A 13,164-nucleotide genomic window follows, 5' to 3' on the forward strand; every position below is an offset into this window, starting at 1 on the left:
TTGATTCAGGGGGTGTTTGATATGACTCCTCCTGAGGGGCTCCTCTGAAGGCGTCAGAGCTGTTTTGGAGGAGCCACAATTTATAGTTTATTCAAAATGGCTTCAGCTCCTTTGCTTTTACTAAAAAACGGCTCCTCTAGAAAAACATTTGGCAAGGCTCCTCTGGAGGAGCCGGAGAGAAGCGCGGCCAAATAGGCCCTTAGTGTCTGTCAAGATATATTGTATAATAGTAGATTTATTAGTATCACCCAAGAAGTGGTAAGCCTTGGCAGCCATAATTTGGTGGACGAATCGGCACCCACGAAGCGGCCATCTGCATGCGAGGCTTGAAAATATCCGTACCCATTTTAATTTCCAGAAATACTACGTGACACACATGTGTTTTAGCATAGAAAACACATGAATTTTTTTTTTAATCTCTCCCTCTCTCTTTCTCACCGGTGACCACCGCGCGCCGACGACGGCGACCGGCGAGCTCGCCCCGGCGCCCGTGCTGGCCATGGCAGTGGCGGTGATGGCGGTGGCGGATATGTGATTTATTCTTCCATAGAAAAAAATTATGATCTACGATCTGTGATCTGTGGAGGCTGAAAGTAAAAAAAGAGTAGCTGTTGAATCTTAATCTTTACAGTGAAAAAAATCTGCGAAAAACAAGTCGTTGTGTGCTGGAGAGACTCCGATGATTCAGGTCGTGTTCATTGACCCACTCGCCACCTACCGCGGGTCCGCGCGCAGCTCCTGTCTTCGCTGCAGGGGTGCCCAGCTATGGCATCAGACGACGCGGCGGCGGTGGGCGTGGTCGGCGGGTGGGCGAGCCCATTCGTGATGCGGGTGTGCGTCGCGCTCAGGCTGAAGGGCGTGGCGTACGAGTTCCTGCAGGAGGAACCGGGCAAGAAGAGCGAGCTGCTCCTCGCGTCCAACCCGGTGCACAAGCAGATCCCCGTGCTCCTCCACGGCGGGAGGCCGGTCTGCGAGTCGCTCGTAATCTTGCAGTACGTCGACGAGGCCTTCTCCGGCGCCAGGCCGCCGATCCTCCCCGCCGACCCCTACGACCGCGCCGTCCACCGCTTCTGGGCCGAGTACGCCGACGCTAAGGTACAGATCCGGAGCCATTTCAGCTGGAAATCGAATGCTCCATCTCGTGGCTAATCTCCATGACTCGAAACCAAACTTGGGCAGCTCCCGATGGCGCTCCGGACGCTGAGGGGCATGATCGACGGCGACAAGGCCGCGGCGGCGGAGCAGGTGGCCGCGGCGCTCGCCCAGCTCGAGGAGGCCTTCACGGCGTGCAGCAAGGGGCAGCGTTTCTTCGCCGGCGACGACATCGGATTCTTAGACATCGTCCTCGGGTCCTACGTCGGGTGGTTCCGGGCAGCGGAGCGGATCACCGGGCAGACGGTCCTCGACGAGATGAGAATGCCCCGGCTCGCGGCGTGGGCGGCGCGGTTCTGCGGGCACGAGGCCGTCAGGGACGTGATGCCTGACGCCGGAAGGCTCGTTGAGTTCGGCGAGGCGCTCCGGGCAGCGCTGGCCGCCAACGCCAACGCTCAACGGATGTAAGGGGACGTATTGCTCTTCCAACCGTGCTAGGCTTGATTTGTCATGCGAATTGAAATATCTGAACAAATTATCAACGTCAGCTCTAGCCATTGAGCTTACTGTTTAGAAATTGTTTGGAACACCGAGTTTTCATAGCTAAAAGAACTTAAGATCCACGGTTATCGTGCGAAATTCTTATGTGCCAAACGAAGACAACACTCCCATTCAGTCTCAAGCCGCTTTGCCCACTTTCAGCTCCATGGCTAGTGTTCATACACTACCTACAGTAGGACGACTGGATGAGAGCTTCATTCAAACGTCTTCATGCTACAGTAAAACCTGCCAGAGAAGTTTGAGCCCTTTTGAGCTATGCCAAAGAAGCCCTCGACACTAAATAAGTCACCGTCCTATCATGGTAGTATAATTCTACTGTTCCATCTATCCTGAAATAAAAGGTACGAAAAGTTCAAAATTTGTCTCAAATCATAAGGTATTCTGGATTGCCCAACCCCATCTATATGTGCTTGACTTTTAAACCAATCCATACATGTCTTTAAACATCATCTTGCGCAAAAATGACTTCTATAATTGGTAGCCGAAACCAACGACATGCATGCATGTCTTTTTTAAACTACAGTATGTGTTACTAGGAAATTAAACAAGTTGACAACCAAGCTAACTAATTAGTGAATGGCAAGTTAGTCTTTTACCAACCTTCTTATTTGGTCCTAAAATTGCTTGATTGCATGCCTTGCATTTCAGGATTGAATGAGTAGTAAATATACAACTCTACCACCAAATAGTTTTAGGGTTGCCTTTGCGACAATTCAAATTTTGCACCATGGGATCTCTAAATCAACGGTCACGATAAATTCTCTTCCCACCTTATCTCTTCTCAACATCCTCTACCCATGCGGTGCACATCCACCCTCGACCACAACCCTCTTCCAGTAGGCGCACACAGCCTCGTTGGCATGTCTGGCACCTAGGAGGCCCACCCACTATAGCCATATGTCCTTCCTTCTCCTAGCATCGATGGGTGCTCGCCCCACCATCCTTCCCACTCTAGCGGCTCTTGCTACTGACAAATATCCCACTGTTGTGGTCGCTCCCATGCTAATTCATCGCCCGTGATCAGGTCGACATTTGTGACCGCCCTCGCCCCTACATAATCAAATCGATGAGCGACACCACCATTGTCTTGACCACGGCCACTGCCTGCCTCCATGCTACGCTGGAGCTCCCTCTAGGTCCACTAGAGACAGATATGCACCTTCCACAAACCTCATAACACTAAAAGATCATCGTTGGAGCTCGTCAGAGTAGGGGACATTCATCCATTAGCCAAGAAAATTGGATACGTGTAACACCCCTGGTGTTACGAGCTTGCTTAGCACCGAAATTTAGGACCAAGAAGGATTAGCTTAACAAGTTTCCGGGTTTTAAAAATTTATAACGCACGTGAGGCGGAAAACAATTTCTATGAACAAAGATCAAACATAACTTGTATTTAGTACTAAAATAAAAATTGAAGTACAAGTTTAGTAGATGGAAAGGCAACTTTAACTTTTGGAAAATAGATGTTGTAAACTAGTGTTTTGGCAGCTCAGAAATCAAATTTGGCGTTAAGATAAGCTCTTTTCGTTAAGTCAGCAAACACTTGAACTATTGTGTAAAATACCATTTTTGATGAATTATATTGAGCAAAATAGTTAAATGGTGCTTAAATATTTTGCTCCTATGGGTTAGTATAAGGTATGGACTATTGCATGAAATACTTGTTGGTAACAGTTAATAGGGTTTAGGCCTTTTAAAAATTGTAACAAAAGTGTTAATGGCTGTTAGTTTGAACTGAATCATTAACTTTTCTACGTATGGAAAAGTAGTAAGACAATGCTATTTCAACATGTAATTTCTAACAAAAATGTTTAAACACTAGCTGCATGTTTTAGTATTGTTGATTACATCAAAGCAGGTGCTTGAGGATGGCTTAGGTCGAAGTTGTGTTGGATGTCACGTTGCTCTCGTAAAAATTGCCCAAACTTCATTGGAACGCGTTGTTAACTATGTTGCTGGTGCCCTGTTCATGAACCGGCACTCCAGCGATGAACCCAAGTTCGCATCCTTTTATCTCCCTCTCTGGTTGCTCTCGGGTCATGACGATTGCTCCGCTAGCTAGCTGGTAGTGTCGACTTTAGGTCAGTAGGATTGGTTGAACTTCGGTTGAGATGATCGACATCCTTTGCTTCGCTTTAAAATCCATGCACGTCACATGCTTGGCTCGGGCGCACGATCCACTTGCGTGGCCGCTCGACGTAGCGTGGCTGGCCATGTTCTGCGCACCGCGGTGCCGACCCCGGTCGGGCGGTCTCACCGTGGGTTGGCCAAGGCCGGCCCAACAGGCCGTTGTCGTCGCCCTGCAGCTGCTGGCCGTCGCGCTGCTGTCCCACCTCACTGCTGCGTGCACCGCTGTGCCATGCCGGAGGGTTGCCACTGCGCTACACCGGTGCAGCCACTGCGCGGTCATGTGGCGAGGCGTTGTCGCAATACGGTTGCTATGTGCCCCGCTGTTGCTGCATGCGTGCGCCACCGTGTCCGTTGAGCCACGCGTGGGGTCGAACCAATGTTGTGGCCATTGTCATCGTATCGACGTGGCAGTCGCCCTACCCTGCGTCTCACCTACCGCGAGCCCATGACCCCGCCCACCGTGTCTAGGTCAGCCAACCCTAGGTTTAGGGTGACGGTGCGCCTCCCTGATTCGCCCTATTCCGCTAGCCGACGCCGGTGAGCCGCTCGGGCTCGGCTACCACATTCAAGTGCCTCGCGTGCTGGCACACCTCTTGGCTCCGTCTAGCACTACCCAACGCACCTATTGCCCTCAGTCGTGCGGCCATGTCCTCGCGTTGTCGTACCCTATCGGGTTGTGGCTGGGTTACCTGTGATGGGGCCGTGTCGCGTGAGGTAGCAGGGGCGATGCGTCACCCTCTTTCCTTCGTAATAACCAACTCAAAGCTTCCCAGCTCAATTCCTCGTGTTAGTGAGAAGCAGAGGAAGTTAGTTAGATGCCCCACTCTCGTCGAGTCCAACGGTGGTCTAGTCGTGGCCAATTTTGGATTTTGCTCGCCGCTGATCATGTGCGCCGCCGTGACTAGAGGGTTGGGGATAAGGCCTGTAGGACTGGTAATAGTTCAATTGCTCGTAACCCCGAGTTCGTCGTGACTCCTTCCATCCATTGCTCGCGTTATTTTGGCTAGGGTGCTCGTCGTCGGTGGGGTGACACGCCGGTGTCCATCGTAGAGCGCCGCCGCCTCGCTCGATCACACGTGGCTAGACCGTCACAGCGCTCCCCTACTTCAACCGTCAGCAGGGCGTATACCATAGTGATCCGCTGATGCTTATCCGCCACTTCTACTCTACCGAGCGTACACAGGCACGTCGGAACAGTCACGCCACCGCTGTGGATAGCCGCTCACCGCTGCAGCCCGCGACAGTACGCCTCCGAGTCCCTAACCGCCACCCATCCTTACGCGTTTAGATATAGATGGTGGTCGGTCCCTTAATTCCATCGTAGAGAGCCTAGTTTGCCCGACGTAATCGCCTTGTGCCGTCGGCTGACGCGCCGGCGCGCGCGGGGATTCCAGGGACCTCCCCATGGTAAAGGCAAAAACATCTAAGGGTTTGATTGCAAAATTACTGACGGAAGGAATAATGCATATAGCAGTCGTATTAATCTCTGAAAGCTTCGGGCCCTTTCTGTCGGGCCAGAAGGATCGCTGCCGGCCCTTTCCTTTTTCTAATTTAGTTTCTAAGGTAAACTTGTAAATTCAATATAAAATTGTGTAGTTAACCGAAAATTGTGAAACCAATTTTGTTAGGTTCCTAAAATCATGATCTATCTGCTAGTATATTTTATTCACCTAGTTTTATAATATTTTCAAGAGCTATCTAATTAATTTAAGATGCTTAATATTGTAAGATATAAACTTGTTGGATTTTTTGTGATAAAGTGGTGATAGTGTTGGCTCTGAAACTTTCACAGTAAATTCCTCACATTATTAGGTGCTCACTGTAACTTTTATAGCTCCATAATAATTAGTTTGCTAAGGTAGCTAAATGAGCCCTAGTTTAAAAATATATGTTTAATCAATAAAATGCCGAAACACCTTGGAATTTTAAAACTAGAATATTTTTTTCGAAGACAAAGCCTTACTTGGTGACGTGGATACGTAGATTAGTACGTTAGTCATTAAAGCTAGCTCGTTAGCTTGTGGAGCGTAATCGTATTTTAGAATTGTAGTTGTCATTGATTATTTATATCTCTACGTTGCATCCACGTATATCATAATAGGAACCACTTGCATATATAAATCCTTACCCTATGAGTCCTAATAGTATATTAGGATTGTGTAGATTGCTATGCTATAGGATCCGATAGAAGTCGAGTGATTACCTATCACTCGTGAGAAATAGGAAAGATATTATTATTACTGTCACATGGAATATAAATGAATGATAATTGGAGACCGGGCGGAATGGTACTTTGGATCTAGACTTGGTTAGGCATTCGAGCGACGCTTGGATTGCATTTGTTTCACCTATGTCGATTGAGGACCATTCGTTGCTGTGGATGGTAGTCAGGTCACAGACTTATTATCCTGAGTACATACTTGCTTATGGAAGCGGGAAGGCTCGTTACGCTCTTGTCGTGAGTTCCAGCTCTTTCTGGACCAGCTGATTGGAGGCAGGGAAAGGTGGAAGTCTAAGCACCATACTGAGACCGGGTCTCAAGTGTGGGGGCTAAGTTTGGACGGTACCTGGATCCCGTGACAAGAGTGGAATGGGTTGGTCTTGTTTGTGCCTGGGTCCAAACAGGACTTGTGTTTCGGGGTACCCAGCTATGATACATTGGTTCGTGAATCGCCGTTTCCGTGAGACGGTACCGACTTGGCTATGGTCTAGCACTGTAGTAAGAACTGGAATATGAAAGATGGTAAAATGGTTCTGATTGGTTACCACCTACTTGAAAGTAGCATAGGTGCTTACATAGAATGGTTAATTAATAAATTTATGATGACTGCTAATAAAATTAAATATAAGAACGCACATTTAGTAATGCTTCCGCAGATGCAATAACCCACAAGCCAAATAAGCCTTGCATATCCTTAGAGACTTTTATTTTCCTCTTGTCGGGTAAGTCTTGCTGAGTACAATCGAGTACTCAGGGTTTTATTTCCCCTATTGCAGGTGATTGGAGAATACCTAGAGCTAACTCTTGTGTGTGGAAACCTCCTGGTGGGCTCAAAGAGGATTCCTTTCACGCTACGACCATAGTGTTTATTTATAACCCTTACTAAAAGTTTTTATAAAAAAAGATGTAAAATCTGCTAGCATCTCTTGTATATAAATGCCCACTATATTAATGCACCACCATGCCGTTAAATTAATCTTTGCTTCCTCTGTAACTCTGATAATATTGTTAGATTCCGCTGTTATAATCAATTGAGGTAATATTCTACTTTTGTAATAAAGTGATGTAAGAAATGACTTCAGAATGTTATAAGCTTTATTCTCTCATTTATGATTCTGATGGAAAAATATGGATTTTTGAGTTCTCCCTTGGGGTGTGCTCGATGGAACTGTCCGATATAGCTCCCTTTCGAGGTGCTTAGTGTTGAAAGACGAGCGCCTCTGAAAGCGTGTTATTTCGGACGGTTCTGCTACAATGCGGAGGCGAAGTTTTTCAATCCAATGCAATATAGGAAACTTAAAGAAAGCACCTCCATGCCATTATCCAATTAAACATAGCCCAAAACTTAGGTGATAACCCGATTAAATTGCAGGTGTTAATATGCATTTGGAAAGCCACCTAACAACCCAGTGCTGATCCAATGGGGACGCTAAAAGTATCATAGAAGAAACATCCACCATGCAATACCATCAGTGCATATCATTCTCCCATCCCACAGCATCCATCCACACCATCTTCCACATAATTTCTCACCCCCCCCCCCCCCCCCCACGTCCTCACTTTCGGCCCAAAATGTAACACCTTTGGTGTACGCAAGGACCTTAGTCTGATGATACGTGCATTAGTAAGTTTTTCGAGATTTAGTGTAAGATTAGTGTATAAGAAACTCAAAAATATGAAGAGGCCAAAACAAAATTCTTAAACGAAACAAGGTAATAATCTAGATAAACTTAACCTGAGAAATTCAAAGAAGAAATACGGATCGTAAATGAGTTTAATTTCAACCCAAGTTTAAGTGTTGATATTTAAAACCCTAGCTCCCAAGTTTAACTTGGAATTTAAACCACAAGAAATAAGGTGATTTCTTAAACTAGAAACCTAATGATAAATCAAGTATAGGAGAAAGACCCTAAAAGCCTAACATGTTCTAATTTCATAATATAGAAATAGTGTCTAGATTAATTGAGCTTCAAAGCTTATAAAGGTTAGGATTAGTCCTTTAGCTAATATAACTTCTATGAATAATTCATAGGTTAATCCTTGAATAGAAATAGTGTGAATTAAGGAAAAGTAAACAGACAATCCAAATTAGATGTTTTCAACAAATTATATATTTATTAAGTACACAACAAAAACTACTTTCTCTGTACAAAAAACAATGCAATTATGATATTCGTGCCCGTCAAACAAGCTTCAGTTCCACCAAATTTATAATGAATAGTATTAACATTTATATCTCTAAATAAATTTATTATGAAATACATTCCGTAATTAATCTAATAGTAGATATATTATATCATAAATGTTAGTACTTTTTAATAGTTTGGTCAAAGTTCGAATCATATAACTCAAAAAATCGAGAATTGTATTATGTTTAGGAGAGAAGAGTACAAACTAGAAAAACTCTTATTAGGCTGTCTCCAGCAGGAGACCCATCAGGAAACCCAAAGTGAAAATGAGTCTTTAACAGAATACGTATAGCCTCCAACAGAGTACCTATATAGAAGACTCATTTTAGATGTCAAGAGATATATAACTCAAATCTGAGTATCCTCTCTTCTGGAGACCCGTTTATAGAAAAAGTTTTCTTTTGTGTCTTTTTGTTGGAGAAGATAAAAAATGGTATTGAACTCTTTATCTACAGTGCTACCCAAATATAAAATGGTTATTGTATTTTGGGTAACGGTCGTTGGAGAGTGTCACGTGTACTTGAGCAGTTTCGATTAAAAATTGAAATAGACAAAAGTACAGGGAAGTTAGTGCAAGTCCCCGCTCTTCTTCCACCAGGAAACGAAACGACATCGCCAATCCCTAGCAGCAGACACAGCCACGGCGCGCGGACCGGGATCCAGTCCGGCATGGAGCCACCCCGGCGATCCGCGGGCGGCGCTGCCTCCGAGGCCTCCTCGGCGGCCGGATCGGACGCCGAGGACGACAGGTACTGCAGCGCCAACTCCGCCCTCGGCACGCCCAGCTCGATCGCTACCCTTCTCCCCTCCTCCGACTTCTGGGACCACCAGATGGACCTCCTCGACGACCATCCCGCCGCCGGCGGATTCCCCAAGAAACAGCAGCTCAGCCGCCTCCAAACGCTGGCATCGGCGCAGTCGCGGCCGGAAACGGGTCCTCCTCCGGCGACTGCCGGAGTCGACGCCATCGCGCGGCAGGGGTCGAGTCCTGCTTCACCATATATTCCTCAGCGCCCCGATCACAACCAGGTGGGTTTGCTAGTGCTTCAGTTAATAACTTATTAGAGATGTGAATTTGAGCGGAGCAGTTGTCAATTTCTCTTGTCGTGACGTGGTCAGCTTGGTTTGGACTGATGACTAGAGGCATTTGCAAATGTAGTCGGATCCAATTGGTACGAGTTTTAGATGTCTTGGGTGTTTTGGCTCCCAAATTTGTTTGTCTTACCTTGCAAAAATGCTCTGCTCAGCCGGGGAAACAAAATATGTCCACTAAATTAGGAAAAAAAAAAGTTGGTGGGAGCTTCTGGGTTTATCGTCTATTCTGATATCTTGATATGAAATTTAGATTAAAAAAATACAAATTTACAGCAATAATTGTTTTCTGCTTATTCGTTACTTGACCACAACAAGGCTACTGATTGGTCTGTATCAAATCTCTACTCGTGAATATATTGGTTTGGTGCTCCTTTACTTGATTGGATTGTAATATTCTAATTCTGACATACATGTGCTCATTACATTCTTGGGTTAACAGTCTCATATGCCCAAAAGAAAAGGACATTTCTTGTAGGTCATTTGCTTGACCAAATTCTAGTATTAACTATTAAGTGAATCATGAATGTGCAGGTGTTAAGTCACATTGTTGTATTGACATGTTCTCTTTCTAACTTTAGGTGCATGGATTTGGTGACAATGATTTATTTGATGATATGGTCCAAGAGATGGAACAGATTCTGCTCAATTCAGGGGAGCCACATGAAAATGGATCTTTTATGGATAATCGCAGGAGTAATGCTCGCCAGGCTCACCATTTCAGAGATGGCAGCACTACTGCCTCTACTTCTGGTACAGATGACGCCTATGTATGTCGTGTTCCTCAGTATTCTTCAAGAATTGATTGGGTGGAGGTTGTGGGGGCAAAGCAAAGAACTGGAGATGTTTCTTTCGGTGAACGGATGGTTGGTGTCAAAGAATACACTGTTTATTTGTTAAAAGTAAGGAGTGGTGAAGATGAATGGGAAATTGAGCGGCGATACCGTGAATTTTATGCGCTTTATCGGCAACTTAAGGACTTTTTTTATGAGAGAGGTTTGAGTCTTCCCCCTGCATGGGAAAATGCTGAAAGAGAGTCAAGTAAAATATTTGGGAATGCGTCACCAGATGTTGTCAATGAGAGAAGTGCCCTCATTCAAGACTGTTTGCGTTCTTTACTGGTCTCAAGTTATCCATTTGGAATTCTCACCCCTCTGGTTAATTTTTTGTCACCAGGGAGGCCTGGATACGAATATAGTTTTTTGAAAACTCTCATTCCACGATCTTTGCAAAGGCGAACCAGTGATTTAAATTCCAAAGATTCAGATTGCAATGGAGGTCCACATGATGATTGTACCTCAATGGGCAAGACGATATCACTTATTGTGGAGGATAGGCCTCAGAAGTCGACCAGGCAGTTGTTGGAATTACAGCATTACAACTGTGCGGGGTGCCATAGGCATTTGGATGCTGGTCGAACATTGCTGCAAGAACTTGCACAGACTATTGGATGGAACAAACCTCGGTTTTGTTCTTACACTGGCCAATTGTTTTGTGCTTCTTGTCACACAGATGACACTGCAGTTCTTCCAGCAAGAGTTCTACACCACTGGGATTTTTCATTGTATCCAATTTCCCAGTTAGCAAAAGCATATTTAGACTCCATCTATGACCAGGTAATGATAAACTTAAATTGTATGTTGTTTATTTATTTGTTAGTTCTGAAATAAATTTACTTTCATACTTTTTGGGACCTGAAGCAAATGATGATTTGCATTTTCAGCCTATGCTCTGTGTAAGTGCAGTCAATCCTTTCCTATTCTCGAAAGTACCAGCTCTGCTTAACATCATGAGTGTCCGGAAGAAAATAGCAGCTATGCTTCCTTGTGTCCAATGTCCTTTCCGGAATTCCATACTTAAAGGACTAGGAGTTCGAAGATACCTTCTTGATGGGAATGACTTCTTTGCGCTTCGTGACCTCGTTGATCTCTCAAAAGGAGCTTTTGCAGGTACCGTTCAGTTTTAACAAGATATTTCTGAAGTGCGCAATCCAATCTGGGTGTAGACTTCTGTGCAACTTCTTGTTAATGTTAACTCCTGACACGTATGTCAATAAAAGAGGTTTAAATGGTAACTGCATCTATACATGCTGCTCCATTATTCAGCACAACCGAAATCTGTACTAGACTGATATTTCTACTTATGTACATCACAAACCACAATTGAAGAATTGTGTTTCCTCATCCTTTTGAGCTAATTCAGCAAATTATTTTTAAAACAGTTTTTAGGTATAATTTTTGCTTATGCTGCCCTTCTGATTGCTGTTCAAGACTGATTAATGCTTGATGATCTAAAAGATTGGAACCAAAATTATAAAACCTTAAGATGATATTCGTAATCACATTCTCAGTGAGTTAGTTGCACCACTAACACAAATTCTGTTTGCTTCGAACAGCACTTCCAGTTAAGGTGCAGACCATATCAAACAGGATACTTGAGCACATCACTGAGCAATGCCTTGTGTGCTACGACAGCGGTGTACCTTGTGCTGCTCGACAAGCTTGTGATGACCCGCTGTCCCTTATATTCCCATTTCAGGTGCCCTGCCAAGTCCTTGCTTTCTAATTCATTTCAGCTTAATATAATATATACTCAGTGCTAAGAAAATCTGTTACGATTGTTGTAGGAGGATGAAGCTACAAAGTGCAGTTTGTGTGGGTCAATCTTCCACAAGCAATGCTTTAGAAAGATCAGTGTTTGCCCTTGTGGTAAGGCTTCTAATGGCAGGAAGATCGCGGCACTTGAGCAAGCTGTACATGATGGCACGGGCATGCCATCAACGGAGTCTATTCAGCCTCCACCTTTCTCTTCATCTTCTGGGTTTTTCTCTGATATTCTCTCCAAAGCAAGGCCGGACAAGCTTTGGAGGCCGAGAAATAGCAGTCCTGTGATCCTTATGGGTTCTTTGCCAGACGTCTATATGAGCTGAGTTGTATTTTTATGCTCCATTGATTGTGATTTTGCCCCCAAACAAGGCCATACTGTACAGTAGAGAGGAGATTCTCCTAGTTTTGAATGAATGTAATAAAATGCAATGTAATCCTCCAGTGTTATTACTTGCAGTATGCCATACTGATACAGAAACGTCCAAACAAACAAAAATTACATGAGGTGTGCGTGTAGATTTATTTTTCTCGAACTATGAAGGAGTTGTGTCATTTCATTTAAGGGAGGAAATAATAAAAGGAGAGACTGAAGCCGCCCCCCGCCCCCCCCCCCCCCCCCCCCCCCCCCCCCCCCCCAACACACACACACAAAAAAACACTCAACGTACACTAGCAAAACAGCTAGAGCGCTCCACGGTGAAGAAAAAAAAATGACCTCTAGCCAGTCAAGGCCGCTCCACGGTGAAAAAAAAAACATGACCTCTAGCCAGTCAAGGCGCCACTATGAAGAAAAAAATGACCTCTAGCCACTCTAGAGTCTAAACAGTCTAGAGCTATCGATCTAAGAAAGTTCGCTAAGGGCATCTCCACCAATACTACTGCATATTTTTCTATTGGTAAAACGGTGTTTTTACCCTGTCTAGAATTTCAATTGTGATTTTACTTCTATTTTTTTAACTTTGTGAGTTTACATCTGTTATTTTGAAACGAATGAGCAGTTTGCTCCTGGTTTGGCTGTCCGTTATTTAGAGGCTGATTAAAAAAATAAAACACATAGAATCAGATGCGAAATGACTGAAATGCCCTTACACAGTTATCCTATCCGCACCATGTCCACCGGTGCCTATTGGGCAGGGTGTGTGACATCGACGGGGGAAGCATGGCTGGCGGGCTCGCGGCAAGGCGGGCGTTGCGGTGGGTGCGGCGGCCGCGACGGGGGCGTGGCTGGGCGGGCGCTGCGACCGTGCGAGCTCACGGCGCGGCGGGTGCC

The 13,164-nt window shown here is 45.1% G+C and overlaps 2 protein-coding genes across 2 annotated transcripts; both read left to right on the forward strand.

Annotated features, from left to right (window-relative positions):
* The first annotated feature begins 694 nt into the window (after nt 1–694).
* On the forward strand, nt 695–1,729 carry LOC136458363 (glutathione S-transferase U17-like). Its single transcript, XM_066458311.1, has 2 exons — nt 695–1,095; nt 1,180–1,729. Exons 1-2 carry the CDS (start codon nt 766–768, stop codon nt 1,558–1,560), a joined length of 711 nt encoding a protein of 236 aa, XP_066314408.1. The 5' UTR covers nt 695–765; the 3' UTR covers nt 1,561–1,729.
* Nucleotides 1,730–8,773: 7,044 nt separating this feature from the next.
* Nucleotides 8,774–12,393, forward strand: LOC136458364 (uncharacterized). Its single transcript, XM_066458312.1, has 5 exons — nt 8,774–9,225; nt 9,870–10,904; nt 11,012–11,237; nt 11,684–11,826; nt 11,915–12,393. Exons 1-5 carry the CDS (start codon nt 8,866–8,868, stop codon nt 12,215–12,217), a joined length of 2,067 nt encoding a protein of 688 aa, XP_066314409.1. The 5' UTR covers nt 8,774–8,865; the 3' UTR covers nt 12,218–12,393.
* Nucleotides 12,394–13,164: the final 771 nt, after the last annotated feature.

The sequence above is a fragment of the Miscanthus floridulus genome, chromosome 6 (genome assembly GCF_019320115.1).
Source record: "Miscanthus floridulus cultivar M001 chromosome 6, ASM1932011v1, whole genome shotgun sequence".
Lineage (NCBI taxonomy): Eukaryota > Viridiplantae > Streptophyta > Magnoliopsida > Poales > Poaceae > Miscanthus > Miscanthus floridulus.